A 19820-nucleotide genomic window follows, 5' to 3' on the forward strand; every position below is an offset into this window, starting at 1 on the left:
TTCTTTTTTGAAGATTGGAAACGTGTTGGTTGGTTGCTGCTGTTTTCGGAAGCAGCGACGCCATGAAGAAGGATTTGCGCGAGCAGATCAAGGAATGGAACTCTGGTTTTTCTTTTGTTTTTTGGAACCCTCTCCGAGCGTTGGGGAATTGCCGAGCGGCAACGTTTGCGCCGACGAGACCACGATGAATACGAATCGAAATTTTTGAAAGGGGGCTGAAGATGAACCCCGACCGAACCTTCTTTTTCCATCGGTTGGAAATTTTCCTGTGTGACTACGATGCGATGACTATCTGGATAAGGGTACTGAAAGGCGGTCATATTGATGCTTGTTTGTGCGAAGTGTATTCTTGAAAGAGTTGAACATAGTCACATGTTGCCATAGCATGGGTAACAGCAGTAGGGACTTACTAACTACCTGCTATTTGCTGCGGTCAACTCAATAGGGGAGATATGACGATGAACAACAATCCCATGCAGGCCTGGTACAACTCGATCCCCGAGTCTCCAGCCTCTCATTCCTCTCATGTGCGGCACCCAGTTCATGACTGGTATCAGTTCCTTTCCGGATTATGTGGGGGGCAGCTAACAATGAACAGCCAAACAGTTCGGAGGAAGGCAGAGGGTAGGTTTAAATACCCAAATTACTGCAATTTTCTGTTAAGGGTGGTCAAGTGGTCAAGTTTGTCAATGCCGCTGTTTAAACCTTCGCAAGTACCTGGTCGACCCGACTTGTACGACCTGCTTGACGGGGCCTGGGTACGCGTTCCTCCCCTAAGCCGTCCTCTCGTTCGCGTCCAACCCGTACAAGCCCAAGGCAAAGCAAGAGCATGTGAACAACCAAGACCTGGACCACCCGAATCTTTTCTTTTTGGGCGTTCATTCATAGCTGCGTTCTATGTATAAGAAAGAAAAAGAAGGATGAAAAGAGCGTTTACTTTGTACTTCATGCAGCCTCCCGACTCCCGTGGGGACCCCTCGTTCGAACCTCGCGCGTGAGCAGCATTTTACATAGACATTGACCAATATACCTACAGATTGATCCATCAGTCAGCCGTCGGCTTCTGGTACAGCGGTATATCATACATGCTGTTTGTTGGCGCCTGTCATTGGTTTCGCGCAGTGCCGCTCTTGCGAATCCATCAGGTCTCACCTGGGGTAAGCTGGCTGTAAATTGTTTGCCTTCCTTTTGGTTGGTGAATGCCAGCCTACCTCCCGTACTGCTTTTCCTTGCGTACAAAACATGACAATTACAAATCCACCAAGCACTGTATTCTATGTTTGAGTATGTGATGCAAAAGGCGGCTACTTGATCAGGTCCCGGTCGGATGGTCCTGATATCAGATCTGCAGATCGCCTACGGAGCACGGCAGCTGTGTCTGTCCCCCCACCGAAACCCCCCACTCCCAAGCTCCCGTTGCGGCAGATGGCTGTGGGCGATCATCGGAGTCAATTGACTGACATTCAGCGCCACGCAGCCGCACTGCACCGTTATCTTCCCCAAACGGGTATGCCGGGCCCATTGGGCTGATATGACGGGCGACAGGGGCTTGCTTGCTCTCTTTGCTTATTTTGCTTTTGCATAGCGCAAACCGTCGTGGGCAGTCAGCCCCCAATTCCTCAACCTCTCTCCCCTGCTCCTCCTAAAAGAACGGGTTCCCTTGTCGTCTACTGTTAGGCACTACCTCCCGTCCAGCCCAACTTTTCGTTTCTGATAATTACCTGCCACTTTTTTGTTCACGCTGTCAAGAAGTTGGTTCCCAGAAGAAGCATTGCGTTGGTCTGAAGTTGTCCCATGGTGCACGGCTCTCTTACACAACGCCAACGCCCTTACCCCAAAGATCGGCACTAGCGGTGAGAAAAGATAGATCAGGTAGATCCCGCATCGTCAGGTGGAGTTGATCAGTCAAGCTTACTTACTGCGTTACCTACCCCAGGATTCTGATATCCTCTTCTACCTGTTTCCCCAGAGAAAAAGAAGTGGCCCAAATACCATCATCAAAGAGGAAGACCTCCTACTTGACTCCTCGTCCCACAACCACCACAATTGTCTGCTCCAGACACGAAGCACCAGCAGATAAGATGGCGGAACCAGCAAACACGCCCATGCCCCCCTCGACGCCCATCTCGGCGACGCCGCGCTCCGCATCCCCCGCCCATCCCGCACCACCACTGCCGCCGCCGGGCCCGCTTCCCCCGGTTCCCGCATTTACCGTCTCCTCGCCTCCTCTTCCTGCCACGCACCACCGCTCCCACCATTCTGCCTCTTCGTCCGTCGACAGCAACACCACCACCGCGGGAGCGACAAAAAAGCCCGTGGTCCTCCACATCGGCGACCCCACCCAGTACAACCCCCAGACCTACGCCGCCCTATCAGCGTCCTTCACCGTCATCCGGCCCCCAGCGGCCGAGCGCGCGCGTCCCCAATTTCTGGACGCGCTGCGAGACCGCCGCTGGGGCGACTTCGACGCCGTGCTGCGGCCCTTCTGGGGCACGGGCGGCGAGATGGGCCGCTGGGACCGCGAGCTGGTCTCGCTGCTCCCGGAAAGCGTGCGCGTCTTCGCGAGCGCGGGCGCCGGCTTCGACTGGGCCGACGTCGAGCTCCTGGGCGAGCGGGGGATCGTGTACTGCAACGGCGGCCTGGCGGCGGCCGAGGCCGTGGCCGACTTCGCGGTCGCGTTGGTCATCGGGACGTTTCGCGCGCTGCCCTACTGCATGGCGTCGGCGTCGAGCCGGGGCGACGGCAAGACGTTCGAGAAGTGCCACGAGGACGCGACGCCCCGCAGCCGCAATCTGCGCAGCCAGACACTGGGGCTCGTGGGACTGGGGAATATCGGGCAGCAGCTCGCCCTCAAGTTCACCCTGGCCTTTGGCATGACGGTGCTGTACTACGACATCGAGCGTAAGCCGGCCGCCCTCGAGACCAAGCTGGGGGTGCGTTTCTGCGCCTCGCTCGAGACCCTGATCCGGTCGAGCGACTGCGTAGTCCTGTGCGCGCCCTCGGGCGCCGGCCAGCTCATCAACGCGCAGAGCCTGGCCTGGTTCCCCGAGGGGCGAGGGCGGCTCGTCAACGTGGCGCGGGGCTCGCTCGTGGACGAGGAGGCGCTGGCGGACGCGCTCGAATCCGGTAGGCTGGTGTCCGCGGCGCTCGACGTGCACGCCGCCGAGCCGCGCGTGCACCCGCGCCTCGCCGCCCTGGCCGACGACAGGGTCCTGCTGACGTGCCACAACGCCGGCGGCACCGTCGAGACCCACGTCGGGTTCGAGGAGCTGGCCATGCGCAACGTCATGGCCGTCCTGGGCGGCGGGGCGCCCATCACGCCCGTTAACTTGCAGTACCTCAAGACCAAGAAGGGCGGGGGTGGCTTGATGGCCTAGTTTTGATTGAGTTAGATGTCCTTACTGAAGAAAAGGCGGCATGACGGAACGATGACATGGTTTACATATTTACTGGATTTCTTTTGTCTTATACCATGAAGAATGCATGCATGCACGAGCAGAAAGCAGCATTTACAAGACGTGTTCTATTTTGTTCTAGGAATGATGTGTAATTGAGTAATGATACTACATAATTTAACGTTCATCTCATCTACCCATCTATCGACGAGTTGTGATGTTGAAACAAAGTCACCAACCTAACCAACGCTGTGCCTTGAAGGGAGGGAGGGGTAAGAGAGAAAATCCGTCGCATTTCATCGACGCCACGTCTCAGTCCTCAGGCGTACTTGACATCACCCAGCCCCGCGCCCGCCTGTGGAGGCTGCTGGCCCTCAGGGTGCACGCCTTCCGCCGTCGCGAGGTCCCCCGGCGTCGGCCCAGACCCGAGATCGTTCATCAGCTTCTCGTCCGCCTTTTTTCCCTCAGCGCTCTTGAGGACCTCCATCAGCTGCCGCCCGCCGGCCGGCCACATGACGATGTCGCCCTCCTTGGGCGTGCTCGAGCCCGACGACGACGACGCAGGAGCCGGTTTGATGTCGCCCTTGAGGATGCGCTCGGGCGTGATCTTCTTCTCGCCGTAAAAGGCCGCGTTGGCGTCGGGCCGCTGGATGATGACGGTCCCGTCGGCCTGGACGCCGGCGTAGAAGCCGCGCGACTTCATGTAGGACCAGACGGGCTTCCCCGCGCCGAGGGCGCCCTCGAGGCCCTTGCCGGCGCCCACGGGGCCGGCCACGACGGCGATCTCGCCGCCGAGGCTGAGGCGGGGGCGGGTGAAGGCGCGCACGGCGTCCTCGGTGTTGAGCACGCAGACGCTGTCGTAGATGTCGAGGCCGATCATGAAGCCGGCGCCGAGCGTATGCACCAGGAAGCCCGAGGGCGGCGACCAGGAGCCGTCGGGCAGGCGCGCCACGACGATGCCCGAGCCGCCGGCGCCGCTGAAGTGCAGGCCCGTGCGGAACGTGGTGAAGATGGCGAGGCCCTTGGCGCGCTGGATGGCCTCGGCGGGGATCTTGACTAGCGTCTTGGCCCCGTCGCCCTTGGGGCCGGGGCTCGTCGGGTGGCCCGGCGAGGGCGCCGGCGCCTGCTGGCCCGAGGGGTTGGTGTAGAAGCCATCCTTGCAGAAGGACTTGAGGATGCGCGCGGCCTTGTCGCACTCCTTGTCCATGGAGGTCGGCCAGAAGGCCTCGGAGCCCAGCTTGTTCGTGATCTTGTTGACGGGCACGCCGGTCGCGACGCCCCATTGGTACAGTCGCTCGCCAAACGTCTTCTTCTTGGACCCCTGCTGCTGCTGGTCCGGCTTCTCGTTGCTGCTGGAGGCGACGCCTATCGCGGCGGCGCCGGCGCTGGAGCTGGAGCTGCCGCTGGGTCTGTACGGTTCATGTTGGGCTGCTGCAGGCGCCCCCGCTGGAGTCCTGGCCTGGTGGCGGCGCAAAATAGGGTGCTTGTGCTTGCGCTGGACTCTGCTCTGCGTTGTTCGGTTGGCTGGGAGGGGGTGCAAAGTACGGCACTTGTCCTTGTCCCTGCTGTGCCTGCTGTGACGACGGTCGCGGCGGTGGTACGGGGTTCTTCTCGTCGGCAAACGTCACCGAGGAGCCGGGCGGGCCGGTCTCTTCGTAGCTTGGAGGGGGCGCGGATGAATACGGGTGCGACTGCAGCGGGTGCGGGTGCGCGTTTTGGTTCGGAGGCGGCCCTGGCGGAGGAGGAGGGATATACTGCTGCTGTGCGTTCGCAGGCGGCGGGGGGCCGGAGGGCGGCGGCGGGTAGTAGGGCTCCCCATTCTCGTCCAACGGCTGGTCGTTGAGGTTGATCTGGTAAGGTACGGATACGGGACGAGGATGTGATGATGAGGACGAGCCGCCGGCGAGTTCGGCGGGAGAGGCGCCAGCGACGTGGGCGGTCTCGGAGTAGTAGGGCGGGTTGCCTCCCCCATGAGGGGGTTGATGGTCTTGGCCGCTCATGTTTGACTGACTGACCATGATGATGAGACCTGCTGATGCTGATTGCGATGGTTCGATTCTAGGCTGTATGGGATGTTGGGGAAGGTCACGCTCGACGAAAATGATCAATAGTTAAAGAGAGAAAGAGGTCTTGGTTAATTGGGGAGGTTGATTGCCGCGCTGGAGGGAGCTGAAGCTATTTGATGGGTGTAGTAACCCGCAGTGTGTTCAGTCAATGGTGGGGTTGAGATTGTTTCAATACAGCACAGCACACACACGACTCGCGAGATACGACACAACATGACAGACCACTTCGCCTCTGTCACTCCATACCCGAGTATACCTTACGTAGTACAGTGGCTGGTGCTTCTTTGCGCCAGCCACTTCCTTGCCGGGTATGCATACCTGTCTGTCTGCTCCTGTTGAGGTATTCGCCCCTTGCGAATGAACGGACTCGTTGATCACCGCGCATCTTGTTTTCCCAGGGTCTCGGGATGACGACTGATGTCATACGCAATTGGCTAGGCTGTGAAATAGGTAGGTGCACGTAGCTCATTCTACATAGTGCCAAGTGCCTGCCAAGCCACAGCGACGAACACCAGACAGGTATTGGCAAAGACAGTTAGCAGCCGATGCGAGCGCTGTGGCTAACCTCAATAAAAATGCAGTGTTGCGTGCCTCGCATCGGGGTTGGTCACCGGGCCATGGCCAAGAATAAAAAGAATAAACCATTAGGTCGCCGGCAAAGTCGGATTCCGTCGTTGCTGGGCTAGGTGGGTCCCAACCCAGTAGCTTGTGCACGCCCGCCGCGCCGCCTGTGAGATCACTGGGCCGCCTCTGGACTCGGCATGTCTCTTCTCAACATCATCAAGACCACACAATATGGCACAGCGAACATGAGATGTTTCACCTCAGCCCGGTGTAGAACTCCACCTCCTCCTTCTCCTTCGTAGTGGTAAAGCTGGTTCTCGACGACTGCATGAACTGGGTGACGGTCACCGGGTTGTCGCGCCATGGCTTGTCCTGCTGTCGGCTGGTTTGCTGTCTCATTTTGTGGAGTGGAAGACAGATGAAGAAACTTGAATTTAGCTTCATGCATCGAACTGGCCTACCGAACTCTTGGGCTATTTAATGACTTGATCTGTTTCCCAGTGTTTCCCCATCTTCAATCTCCTCGACAGACAGATCATCATTCCAAACACTAAGTAACCCAATACCAGACCGATCCTGTCTATTGTCCAGTCAATACCAAACCACCCAACATGGCCAACGCAAACAACACCCTGTTGGGCCCCAACGTGTACGTCTTCGACCCCAGCATGCCCGCCGGGGAAGTGCAGGAGCAGGCGAACAAGATCTTCAAGCAGATGGAGGCCAACGAGTTCGGCCCGGAGCGCTACTCCCTGCTGTTCAAGCCCGGCACCTACCCCGTGCTCTTCGACGTCGGCTTCTACACCTCCGTGGCGGGGCTCGGCCAGAGCCCCGATCAGGTCCGCATCGAGGGCGGCGCCAACGTGCCTGCCTATTGGATGCCGCACATGAACGCGACCTGCAACTTCTGGCGCTCTTACGAGAACCTGGCCATCAACGCTTCGGAAGCCACCAACCAGACGACCACGATTGCCATTTCCCAGGTGAGTTGGTTACGTCATTCTGTCACTTTGCGGTCCCCTATCCACCCCAACTTCCTGTGCCCCCTTTCACGAAGAAAAAGGAAACAGAAACAGAAACTGACCAAGTGCAATCGCAGGCCGCCCCTCTGCGCCGATTGCACATCACCAGCCCGAACGGGCTATGGCTGTTCCAGGTGGACCCGGACACGCACGCCGGCGGCTGGGCCAGCGGCGGCTTCATGGCGGACTCGGTGGTCGACGGGCAGGTGCTGCCCGGCTCGCAGCAGCAGTGGCTGTCGCGCAACTCGTCGTGGGGCAGCTGGGCCAACGGGGTCTGGAACATGGTCTTTGTCGGCTGCGGCAACGCGCCCAGCCAGGACAACTTCCCGACCGACCCCTACACCACCATCGACCGCACCCCGCTCGTGCGCGAGAAGCCCTACCTCTACATCGACGACGGCGGCCGCTACGCCGTCTTCGTCCCTTCCCTGCAGCGCGACACCCAGGGCGCCTCTTGGAGCGCGGGGCAGCACACCCCGGCAAGTCTCTTGATGTCGAGGCCGAGTTCCACATCGCGCAGTCGGCGACGTCGTCGGCGGCCTCGATCAACGAGGCCCTGCGCGCCGGCAAGCACATCCTGCTCACCCCGGGCGTGTACCAGGTGGACGAGCCCCTGCAGGTTACCAAGGCCGGCACCATCGTCCTCGGCATGGGCATGGCCACGCTGATCCCCACGCGAGGCAACTCGGCCATCACCGTGGCCGATGTCGACGGCGTCACCGTCGCCGGGCTCATCATCGACGCGGGCCCGACCAACTCGCCCTACCTGATGGAGGTTGGCACCGAAGGCAGCTCGGCCAGCCACAGCGCCGACCCGACCTTCCTGTACGACATCACGGCGCGCACGGGCGGCGCGCAGGCGGGCAAGAACGACGTGGGCATCGTCGTGCACAGCCACGACGTCGTGTGCGACCAGCTGTGGCTCTGGCGCGCCGACCACGGGCCGGGCGCCGGCTGGGACAGCAACCCGACCAAGCACGGCATCGTCGTCAACGGCGACAACGTGACGGCGTACGGCCTCTTCAACGAGCACCACCAGGAGTACCAGACCATGTGGAACGGGCAGAACGGGCGCGTCTACTTCTACCAGTCCGAGATCCCGTACGACCCGCCCAGCCAGGAGCGCTACATGTCGCCCGCGCCCGACGGCAGCGCGGCCAAGGTCAACGGCTGGGCCTCGTACAAGGTGGCCGACCACGTCACCAGCCACGAGGCCTGGGGCCTGGGCGTCTACTCGTACTACCGCGACTTCCCGGCCAAGACGGAGAACGCCATCGAGGTGCCCGAGGTGCCCGGCGTCAAGCTGCACCGCATGACCACCGTCTGGCTCAACGGCAAGCAGGGCAGCGAGATCACCCACATCGTCAACGGCAAGGGCGACCGCGTCTACTGGAGCACCCCCGCCGAGGCCATGCGGCAGACGATGAACGAGTTCCCCTAGATGGGGATGTCTTCTTTTTCTTACGTACATACTTACATAAGTAGCTAGCTTGATGAATGCCTATTCGACTGATGATTTCTCGTCTCTCTATCTCTGCACGCATACTATCTGTGGATAGGCTTACTTGGGACGTGTGCGGCTGGATGTGGGATATTTTGCATGCTAGATATATCTAGCAAACGCTGCCATTCTACGTGATGATGGCCACTACCATCTCCCTATTGTATGGCCATCCATCTTCTCGGCGTCATGATTTCAACATTGCGACACGTTGTCATCCAAACCTACCCATTCTGCGTCGTTCTCCCGAGTTGATGACGATACCTCTAACTGCGAATTAACCCCGAAACGGACGAGTAGGCGTGCCGTGCCACGCGTGTCTCGAGAAGACACCATCGGGGCCGCCAGAAGACCGAACGTGCTAGCTTGGCGCCCTTAGCTAACCACCACCATCACTTCCACCGCCCGCTACGGGCGTTCGCGAGTTGAAACAGCCCATGTCAATGAATTGAGTTCACCAATTGAGGCTGGTCGTCTCTGGCTTGCTCGGCGTCGGAGCTCGCGATTTCGCGCGTCCACCGGGTTTTGCGCGACCGGCATCTGCGGGGAGGGAAAGATCGAGGTTGCAAGCCGGCATCCGGCTCGCTTTGTGGCACCCATGTAACTCAATGCGCGCATTCGACCGGGAGCTGCGGCAACAATGGGGAGCACCGCATCTGCAAGATGCTCACTCACTCGATCTCTACTACGTGTGATGGGTAAGTTTAAACTGCTTGGCATGTAAACGCGCTTATTGTAACGCTTATGCAGGTAGGCGAATGAGCAAAAATGTATAATAATAATGAAGTAGCTGCATACGAAAAAGCAGATCAAGCGGAAAAAGCAGATAGACGGTACTTGCCAAGGTGTTAAAACTTTGGCCTGATACCAAGTAATTCACTTACTTACTCACTCATTCCACTAGCTCGCGCATATGGGTAGACACATCATTGTTCTCTCTCTCTCTCTATCGGCTAGTATCATGGCAAGCGACATGTCTATCACCGTAATTTCTCACTGAAGAGAGGGATGTGCATATGTGCTCGACAGATATAAGCTTCTCACCAAAAAACCGAAGGCAGGGCTGGTGGCTGGAGGCTTACGCAATTGCTTTCGTCGTCGTGCCTGCGCCGTATTGGTGATAGAGGAAAAGACAGAAAAAAAAGTGACACGTATTATTGAATCGAATACTGTCGCACTGCTTACTACTCTAGGCTGTGTTATGGCTGCCTTACCACTTTCAATTGCTCGTAGTCAGATTGTACCTAGATGGTGCGCTGCCCCCTTCTCCGTTCATCTCCGACTTGGGACCGGGAGGCGTATGGAGGCAGCATGTGAATGCGCAGTGCAAGCGAAGGAATCACAGTAATATTATTTGACTTGCACCGCCGCATGTGTTACACGTAGTCATTAGCCAAGCCCGCCATGTAGTCAGCCGCGGCCCTGGGGACAGACAATTGACAAAACAGTTTGAAACAACCAGTGTTCCTCCTCCGAGGAGAAAAGTCTCGCCGTCTCGCCCTACGAGGGGTATCATGACCCTGCGCCATCTGAGGGACGAACGACCACATCGTCGTGCGCCCGCCCCGCGGCTTCGGCGAAATTTTAGCAGAGTTGCCGTGTGGCTTACGCCACGGGCTTGGGCCGGGTTCCTGGGGAGAGAAGGTTGTCTCGGCATGTAACTCCAACATTGATGGATTATTCCGCGGCACTGCGGCAGATAGAGTGCCATTGCGCGTCTAGACTATCGACAAAGCAAATAAACCCTGGTGCAGATGGTGCCTGGGGTCCTGGAGGTCTGGACCGATCGAAACCGGCCCTGCCTCTCACGATAGTTTGCAATGGCATTGAGCAAATCCGATTCACGTGCGGGGCAAACCAACCATCGTGGCTTTGCCTTTTTTTTTTTTGCTTCCCCCTTCGATTATTTAAGGTTGCATAGCCCATTTTGGCACCAGGGGAGAAGAAGGAGGGGAGGACCCTCCCAGCCACTACGATACGCCCACACACACACCACACCACGCGCGGTCTAAATATAGCGCCCGTATCACTGTTTCATAAAACAACCTTACGGGATGCTAAAATAAAACAAGACGAAACGAGGGAGAGAATTGAAGAACCGCAGCCCACGACAAGGGATATGCCTTCCTCCTCGCTGCGTGGACAAACAACAAATAAGCTTTCCCAATGCGGGAAATTCTGTCGGTCCATGGTCGAGTCATGAAGGCGTTCGTATAATGCTTGCATCACCACGACAACGGGCTCTCTGCGTTGTCTTCCTCGTGTTTCTCCTGAATAGGAAATAAGTAGTAAGCACGGTCCCTCGTGCGAATAGGTAGTCGCAAACCGGCAACCCGGGGCTCAGTTCGCCCCGGGCCGGCCGTTAGTCAGTCAAGAAAGAAAACGAGAAGAATCTCTACTTGTGTAGTCCAAACACGAAGGCGTCGTTTTCGGGCTTGCGCTATCTGCCGCCCTGTTGCCCTATTGCCCTATGCGGTGCCTAAATCCTCCTGCCCCCGTCAGGCGCCGCTGTCAGGAGTGCGCTTCAGCCTTTAGCCCACACAAAGGTGGTGGAAGCTTGGACCAAAAGTTTGGACCCTTATCCGACCCTTTTGTGTTACCCTTTTTTCCCCCTCGAATCCAATAATGCTCGCCTCGTTCGGCGGGGATTCGGTGTCTCGGGCAAATGGTCAGTAGTACATATGTACAGTAGGCAGTAGCAGGAGGAGGTGAGAAGGTGAGCACCGGCATCCGCGATGTTTGATTGTTTGGTTTGCCTGGAGAACCTAAGGAGGGGGCCCAACCAACCCACTCCTCCGGAAACGGAAGAGCGTCAGATAGAGTTGGAAGGGCGAAAGCAATAGTTCTATTTCGACATATCTGGAGACTGGACAGCGCGCAAAGCCCGGTGACAGGCAGGGACCAGGATCCGATTAAGCTCTCTGACAACCTTAGCAGATTAGGCAGCGGGTGATTGCGAGAACCAATTGCAAGCCGAGGACGTTAGCAAGCAAAGCGGTCAGGTGTTAATTCGCAAGGTCAGTCATCAGGCGCGAAAAGAAGAGGAAGAGAGGCTTTGCTGGGTGGAAACAGCGAGAAAAAGGCCCTTGCCGGGCTCGAAACGGAAGAAATACCCATTCAATGGATGGCTGGGGGGTCCGGGTCACGTTGGTCCACCAGAGCTGCATTGGAAATTTTCAGTTGTAACAAAATGACAAGTGACTGTCGGTTCGTTGGTCATTGATGATGCTGACCGACTACTGCACCGACCTGACCTGGTGCCTGGTGCTTGGGAAGCTGGAGCCGGCGGCGGGCAGAGAATTGCGGTGCCTGATGCGTTGCCGGGATTCAGCAGCAGCACGTGAACCCAGAGGTAAGAACCCAAATCCAAACTCCGCTCCCAATCCCAAAGGTCCCAAAGGTCCCAAAGGTCCCAAAAGGTTTCCACAGAATGAGGAGAGGCCGGAGGGGCCTAGACGCTTCCATGCAATCCTGTAACAAGCCAGAAGCCAGCCGGGTCCGGAAATTCCTTCGAGAAAGCACGAAAAGAGGAAAAGCAGACAGCTGATCATGGGTCTCGCGAGATGCAGGGAGAGGCAGAGAAATGAAAGAAAAAGTTGTGGTTCGCTGGCTTGTGACTTGTAAGTGCGTGGTGCTGGGAACAGAAAACCACAAAAAAACGTTACGGGCACGCGTCCTCGGCTCTCCCACAATGCCTAGGCGAAGCCGGAAAACGGATCACTCCACCGAGCTACCTGATCGTTGGGTCTGGTTCGTCGTCGATCATTTGATATGCACAAATCCGAAGATCAAACGCCCGCACGGGTGAGGCCATGGTCTACCCATATCTAAAGCCTGATGCCGGGAATTCATCGCTGGGGAACGGAAAAAATCAGGTTGGCGCAGTAGTTGGCGGCCTGCCTGCTGGCTCTTCCGAAGACCGGGGGGGAGCGGAGTGGCGACTGAGGGAGAGACAGAGACTGAGAGAGCGCGAACGAAACAATTTACAGTCGCAGTCAAAGCGGCTGCAATGTAACGGTCATCAATCACGATAAAACGACAGCGATACGATATGCTTACTGAGTGTGGCCTGGCGGAATCGGTCGCCATTGACGACGGACGGCCACAGTACGTACAGTCCGGTCCAGGCCCATGCAATGAAATCGCTGGTACTGTAGGTACTAGGTAGGTATCAATATCAAACTGACAACCACGCGGCTTGCGTCTGCAGGCCGCATGCTGGTTATGCCGTGATACCAGGATGAAGCAGTACCACCACCCTGCCCTGCCCTGCCCTGGTCTGTACTAGCAGGTGGTGCAGAATAGAAAACTGCTGGATAGCTCTGGATCATCCGGAGTGACTCACGCTGGCATTGGCGTGCGGTGTGTTCGGTTCGGCATGTAGCGATATACCGAGGCACCGCAGTGTGAGAAGAATAGACTTTCGTGGAAAGCAATAGTGCATATGATGGTGAAGATGCCATGCAGCACCAGCAGCACCGGACGACGACCGCGCGATCCGTTTTCCCCGCGTCTCCGCGTGTCTTTCTCTCACCACCAGTCACCAGTTCCGGAGAGAAAGAAAATCGTGAGACAGTGTTTCCATCAGCTGCGGTTTACTTCTGCGTACGTGGCATTCAATGTACATACGTGCACCCACCAACCGGCCGTCGTGATTTTAGATTGTAGATGCGACGGGATGCGACGGGATGCTATTCAATTTCGACGCGGGCGGGTTGCGTGTCAACTAGATCTTTGATATCAGTGCGGATCGAGGGCTTGCAGTTGCAGCAAGCAGTAGTACCGTATGTACATGCACCCCAGCCCTCCTCCCCAGGTGATCCGTAATCCGCGAGGTTGCCCTACTGCTGATGCTGCCGTGTTTCCAATGTATCTGATGCAGTTACATTTACCAGAGGCAAGCAACACGGAGTGCATGGCTCGATGGTGAGCTGAGCTGGTTTTGGATGGAGCCCACAGTTCGTTTAGCTAAGTATTAGACGGAGAGAGCGACGACAGGGCTCGGCACCCCTTGGCGTTTTGGTTGGAGACGGACGGGGCAGATTAGGTTTTACGGAACGAACGCGGCGAGAGCAGATTGCTGCATAAGCATAAGCTGCTAGTTTTTGTTTTACAGTACAGTCATGGTGGAAAAACGTGCAGCCAAAGCAGGTTTGTGCAGGTTTTCAGCGTAAGAGTCAAGTCAAGAGATTCAGAGGGGCCTGAGGAGGTGCAAAACGGAGCCCGTACTGTCGCAAATTGCGTGGTTATGAGTGGTCGCTGGGCGGTAGCTTGGCCGGCTAGAGGGAGAGCGTCGTGAGCATCGAGGGCGTTTTCCCTGATCGCCAGCGATTATCCAGATTCGAAGAGAACCCCTAGGATGATCATGCTTAGGCATGCCGCGACGAGATGAAGAGGCTGCGGAACGGTCTGGATCGAAGATTTGGTGAGGCGATCGGCAGTGTCAGTGAGGGCTAGACTGCAAATGGACTGATCCGCCCCTCCTTTTTCCCTTTTTTCCTTTTCGCCCTCCCAAAGGGCTCCCTTTTTCTCCCCTTTTCTTCCCCCCATTTCCGTTCCACCCTCCCTGCCAGCTGCGGGTTGGAGTAAAAACGTTACTGGCTAAGACTCGCTAGCACGCATAAGGCCCTCCGTCTGAATGGAACGGTCATTAGCCCTTTCGGTTGGAACACCGTCGGAACAAGGATCACTTGAGCCTCCGTTATCGATCATCTCGATGGAGGTAGAGCAAGAAAAAGAAAGGGTAGTGAAGAAAAAACCAAAGGTACCCACGACGACCGTTGCCTAGTGGCTGCAGTCCAGGGCTTCTGTGAAATGACCTTCCCAGGGTTCAACATGATATGGCCTGGCCATCGAACACGGAGGGGCTGATCGCCCTTTAGATACGGGAGATCCGGCTCCAAGTGCCCGCCTGGCCCCAAATCGTACATAAGCAAGCCAATGTCCTCCCTTCCCCGGACAACATGTTCGCACGATCTTGGTGCATTGAGTCGCTAGCAATATGTACGATGTGGTGAAAGGAGGCAAGCCCATCAAGAACAGATTGGGCAAGATTTGCATGCGCACGCAGTCGTATTGCTCTTGCGTGCCCCATCTCGGAGAAAAGGGATGGGTCTGGTAGGCTTTTTATCAGTATCGTGCCCTGTAGCGAGACTAGTCACCGTCAATCAGGTGAAGAGAATCAGGGAAAACCGGCCGGCAACTGCAGACGTGTACTCATTTACGCGTTTTTCGCCCCCCTACGCAGGGCCTGATATCAGATGGCAGCGGGGGATCTAAGATCTGTTGGATGAAGTCTCCAACTTTCCCCTTTCCCACCAGGCCACACTCAGCCGACTAGTAGCGCTCCTGAAACTCAACTTCGATCCTCGATCACGATTCCCTCTGCCTAGAACGAATGTCCGGAGGGCTATGGCAAACAGATCGATCCAAATCTTGGTTTCCCATGCTCGGCCTTCATGTTCTGTTTGTTGTCTTCTTTTCCCGAGTCCCGATTGATCGGGGTGCTAGCTATGCTAGCAGAGCTATTGATTAGAGTGTGTTACCTGTAGATTGAATTACTGCACTCGTGAGAATCGGAATCGTGATGCTGAACGTGATGCCCCCCATAAAGAGTCTGGTACCCCCCGGCTTCACCTCCGAGGTTTGCTATTTCTTCTATTTCTTCCATCGGTGATTCCAGCCTTCGTCCGAAATATCTCTCTCTTTCTATCTCTCTCTCTCGCTCATTCGCCGAGCGTAACAAGAAAAACCCCCGACATCGAATACCAAAACAGCAAAACGGTTGTTATTCTCATCTCCCGTACCGTACCAAAATAACGGACGAAACCCAGTTCCGTTTCTCGTCCCATTTCATCGACAACAGACAGGTGTCTTTGGTTGAAACGAGCACAAATCTCGGCAACTTCCAGTTTATTGGCGTTATTACGACCAGACCCGGACGGAAAACGGAGTTCAATCTTGAACCGTCGTCGCGTTTATCTCTTGCTACTCATCGGTCTCAGTTGCCCGACCATATTGTGCTGGACCCAAACCATTACTTACCTTGCTGCTGTGCATTCGGAATTCCATTGTAACTTCGCTGTGGTGTTTGTGTACTCCGCCGTACTCGCCCAGACTACTGCTGCAGCTCCGACCCAGGTCCTTGTCCGAGGGCGCGAGCCTTGTGCGTGTGTACCCCGTGTACTATTTTTTTCCCTCACAGTCCTGTCTCGGCTGTGAGTTGTCGCCATAAGCCACGCCATCCACCGTCAAATTAATGCAGAGCGCCCGAACTATCCAGTCACAGTCATCGAGCCCGACCGTCCCGTAATAGTAGTACAGTCACCAAGGTACCGTACCGATACCGTACCTTCTGTACCGTACCCTCAGTACTACTGCGACGCCTGCAGTGCAGCGCAGCGACCTAAACTACTTCTACTCTACTGCGCCGGCTACCACTGGACAGTTTCGCACGAACTCTCCAATCCAGCTCTCTCTCCCTCACGTTCCCTTCCAAGGCAAAGCAACACAGACCAGCAGACTAGAGTCTTTTAGAGACCAGAGACCAGACCAAAAGGAAAAAAGAGAGCCAAGACCTGGACCCTCTCTTCCACAGCTCTCGCTCTCTCTTCTCCTCCTGTTGCCCAGTGCCCAGTCCCAGAGCCCAGCGCCCAGAGCCCAGAGCCCAGAGAGCCCCAGCAGCAGCGCTACGCACCACTACCCATCCACCAAACCTGGTCCCAGTGCGCTTGTCTTGTTTCGCAGGCCGACCCCACTTCTTACATGACATAGCTTTTCTGCCAGAGTCTGATGTTATATTACTTACTACTTCACTTATAATTCTGGTTTGTCCAATATCTCCATCCAGACTCCAGTCTTTGTTGGCATCTCGACTCAGCCCTTTTCCTCCCTATTATTACCTGACCGGGACCAGCAACCTTCAACCCCCCCCCAAGAAAATAGACCCTTCCGGAACGAATCCATCTACCCAACACTAGGCCAACCCTGCAATCAGTCGAGTTCGCATCTAGCCAAAACCACTCCAAACCCAAGCTCCATTCCAGGGCTGCCTATTTCTAACGGCCACCCCCATCCACCCGCTGCATACTACTACATCTACCTATACATAAGCCAGCAACCAGCCTCCCTCAACACCACCACCCAACCTATTTCTGGATCCTCACCGTCGTCCATATATAACATCCACTACCACGCTTTAGTCTACATTCACTACCCAAGTGAATTCACCCAAAACTCTTCTCACATCAACGAAATGGCGACCAGACCACCCAAATCGCAATACTCCAGCTCCTCCTCCACCTCGTCGGCATCTTCCTACTCTTCATCCGACTCCGACCTGTCAGCTCCCTCACCCTTCCGGGCCAGCATGGACCCCATCTCCCGGCCCATCGCCTCTGTCGAGGTGCTACGCTGCATGCGCTGCGCCCGATCGGTCGAGGCGACCAGCACTGACGACCCTGCCTCCACTGGAATGGTCCGCGTCGGGCACAACATCTACTACTGCGACCGGTGCGCCAAGATGGTGGGCTACAAATGAAGAGGCTCTTCTGTCCAGCTTCTCAAACGTCCTGGAGCACACACGAGAAGCATCATGATGCATCTCAACCTAATCTACGTGACATTGTCACGGTAACCACTACCACCACCCACAGAGCGCACACACCGAGTTGTTCGACGCTCGGAGGTTGACCCCCCGTCCACATCTTTGTTGTGCGGGGCAACCGCTTCTGAAGACTCGCGCGACCGGCAATCCGGCGGTCACTAATCCCTGGATATGCATCGCATCGCATCTTACCGCGAAGGCCAAAAAAAAAGCAGGCGTGCCGATGAGCCGCCCATTGGCATGGGACTCCCACACGTGGTGTTGCGAGAGCGAACATGCAGTCTGAAGAGAGGCTTGCTGTGCTGTGTCATCGGAGGCAAGGCCATCCTGGTGTCTAGGCCTGTGTGGCCATACCGAGTCTAGACCACGACTTCGGTTTCGCGAACATGCAGCACGGGTTGTCCACTGACAACCGAGGTGCCGATGTCCGGTGGCACGCAGACATGAGACGACCATTACTAAGATTTCGGCGATACCACTCAGCAATTATGGTTATGGGTATATCGGCACTCGATGGACCCCATCGTTGTCGCGCGACAACTTTCTAACGGGGCCCCAGCTGGGATGGAACGCCAGATCACGATGGAATTGGCATTGGCACAAGGGCAAGATGCGAATTGTCTCATTCTCGTCATGTCAAACACGGCGCGAGACGAGCATTTGCCGTGCCTGCCTGCCACCCACGGTCGCCCTCGACCTCTTTGCATCGGGCATTGGTTCGGTTCGGAATTGAAAGGGTGCAAATAGCGCCGTTGCCCAGGGATCACTGAAGGGGGGGCCAGCATCACATGAATCCGCAGTGCTGGGAGGCTTGGGCTGCCATTCGCCAATGAGTGCGTTGAAGGGATGGATACGCCCACGGCCGAACTCGAGCATCTCCACGTCACTAGTGCCAGCTCCGAGGCCAATCATGAATCGGTGGTGCCTTTTGGTGGCCGCGAAAAGCCTCACAGCCCCTCCACCACCCTCTGCCTATTTTAGGGCCGGCATTCCCCTGCCAGAAATTTGCGCCTCTGACGTCGAGCTGCTTTTCTGGCACCCCCCGGCATCCACCACGGTTGGCACCCAAACTCGCTAGTCGCTGCAGACTCGAGTGGGCTTTGGGCCTGATCTGGCATCGCCTACGGCTCACTGGACCTGAATGGTCTACTATCTCTTCTTATTTAATTGTCCCTCCTGCTGGTGATTGGGTTTCGGACTTGGCAGGAAAATGGGTCCCTTTCTTGGTTATTGGGAGGCAGCATTTTACAAGGGGCGTTCTTTTTCGACGGATTGGGATTTTTTCTTCATGTTGAGCAGCGCTCAATCTCATGACTACAGGGGGCAACGAACAGGAAGGCAACGACCGAGCTTAGCGAAACGTTTTTGGATTTTGAGACTTTTTTTTTTACGATGGATACCCAAGTCTCTGTAACAACAAAACACATACACAACCGATTTGAATTTTATGTTATATTAGCCAATATGATTACCGATATATCAACACTGAAGAACTGAAAACTTCTACCCATGCTTGACCTATATCCGATATGTTATCCGACGTGATATTCGATGTGGTGTTCAAATTCAATATTGGGTCTGGGTCTTGGTCCTGGTCTTGGGAGGGGCCCTCCATCTGTGTGCACGCGCCCTACCAACCGACCACCGACCACCTTTTGAACGAAAACCGCCGGCCCCATCCAGCGCAGATGGGTCCTCTCTTGTTAGTGAAGCCGACCTGCCAAGTCGTGCTCTGCTCTTGGCCTAGCCTGACCTGCAGCCTCCAGCATCGGCGACTTCGTATTCGACCAACCCTTGCCAGGTTTTGCTGTAGGCAAATGGATATAATGGATTTTCGCTACATCCCATGTCCAACACCAACGGGCTACTGCGTCTAATGAGCAAGTAAACATAGAAACTGGAAAGATGACCCCATCGCCAATGATCTTGTCCCTTTCCCACCTGGTAGGTATCGACCGGTCGGTGTGTAGTGGGGTCTGCTGGTCACAGCAGTCGGTCTGCAGTTGAATTGGGCTTGGGGGTGCTGGGTGACAGAGAGCTAGGAAAAAAAAAAAAATAACAATGCTGGCTGGAGCTTGGGGGGCCGATCAGGGTCCTCGTCGCTACGATCTGCACGTCGATGTCATAATGCCTCGCGGGAGCGATATTAAGGGATTGTGAAAGGACCCTGGATCAGCGGGACGACGAGAGCGCCATGCCAGCAGTCAGTTGGTTGTTGCGTGCGGGCGTTTTGCAAGCAAGGGTGGTTGTTGTTTTTGTTTCTCTCTCTACTTTTTTTTTTTTCTTCCAATGGTCGATCGTCGTTTTCTGGTTGGTTAGATGGTGGTCGGACTTGGGTGCTAATTGGTTCGTTGCCCCCGTTCCGGTTCGACTAATAAACAACAACCTTGGCTGTTTGTCTTGGGCGGCCTTCAGGCTGCCGCTTCACCCACGGGGTCCCAAGCAGCTAGCAGCAGTAGCTGATGTATCTCTCTGCACGTCGACGCACACATGCACACAAACACACACACATCTGCTTCCGTTCTTACGTAGGGACAAGAGACTAAGGCACCTGACGGATGACCGAATTCGGAATGAAGCTACGCAGTCCAGGGTCCTTTCTATGTGGGCATTGTCATCATAACCGCCTCGGCCGGAGGTGCTATATGGCTCGGTAGGTCGTTAAAA

The 19820-nt window shown here is 56.1% G+C and overlaps 4 protein-coding genes across 4 annotated transcripts; 3 read left to right on the forward strand and 1 right to left on the reverse strand.

Annotated features, from left to right (window-relative positions):
- Positions 1-2081: 2081 nt before the first annotated feature.
- On the forward strand, positions 2082-3377 carry PG985_014248 (uncharacterized protein; the record flags this gene model as incomplete). The annotated part of the gene is made up of 1 exon (XM_066834014.1): positions 2082-3377. One exon carries the CDS (start codon positions 2082-2084, stop codon positions 3375-3377), a length of 1296 nt encoding a protein of 431 aa, XP_066678754.1.
- Positions 3378-3714: 337 nt separating this feature from the next.
- Positions 3715-5413, reverse strand: PG985_014249 (uncharacterized protein; the record flags this gene model as incomplete). Its single annotated transcript, XM_066834015.1, has 2 exons — positions 3715-4890; positions 4946-5413. The coding sequence occupies 2 exons, from the start codon at positions 5411-5413 to the stop codon at positions 3715-3717; spliced, it is 1644 nt and encodes a 547-aa protein (XP_066678755.1).
- A 1223-nt stretch (positions 5414-6636) lies between these two features.
- On the forward strand, positions 6637-8488 carry PG985_014250 (uncharacterized protein; the record flags this gene model as incomplete). Its single annotated transcript, XM_066834016.1, has 3 exons — positions 6637-7008; positions 7125-7466; positions 7508-8488. The coding sequence occupies 3 exons, from the start codon at positions 6637-6639 to the stop codon at positions 8486-8488; spliced, it is 1695 nt and encodes a 564-aa protein (XP_066678756.1).
- An 8314-nt stretch (positions 8489-16802) lies between these two features.
- Positions 16803-17087, forward strand: PG985_014251 (uncharacterized protein; the record flags this gene model as incomplete). Its single annotated transcript, XM_066834017.1, has 1 exon — positions 16803-17087. One exon carries the CDS (start codon positions 16803-16805, stop codon positions 17085-17087), a length of 285 nt encoding a protein of 94 aa, XP_066678757.1.
- Between the last annotated feature and the right edge of the window lie 2733 nt (positions 17088-19820).

The sequence above is a fragment of the Apiospora marii genome (genome assembly GCF_038362585.1).
Source record: "Apiospora marii strain CBS 49790 chromosome Unknown utg000011l_segment0_segment0, whole genome shotgun sequence".
Lineage (NCBI taxonomy): Eukaryota > Fungi > Ascomycota > Sordariomycetes > Amphisphaeriales > Apiosporaceae > Apiospora > Apiospora marii.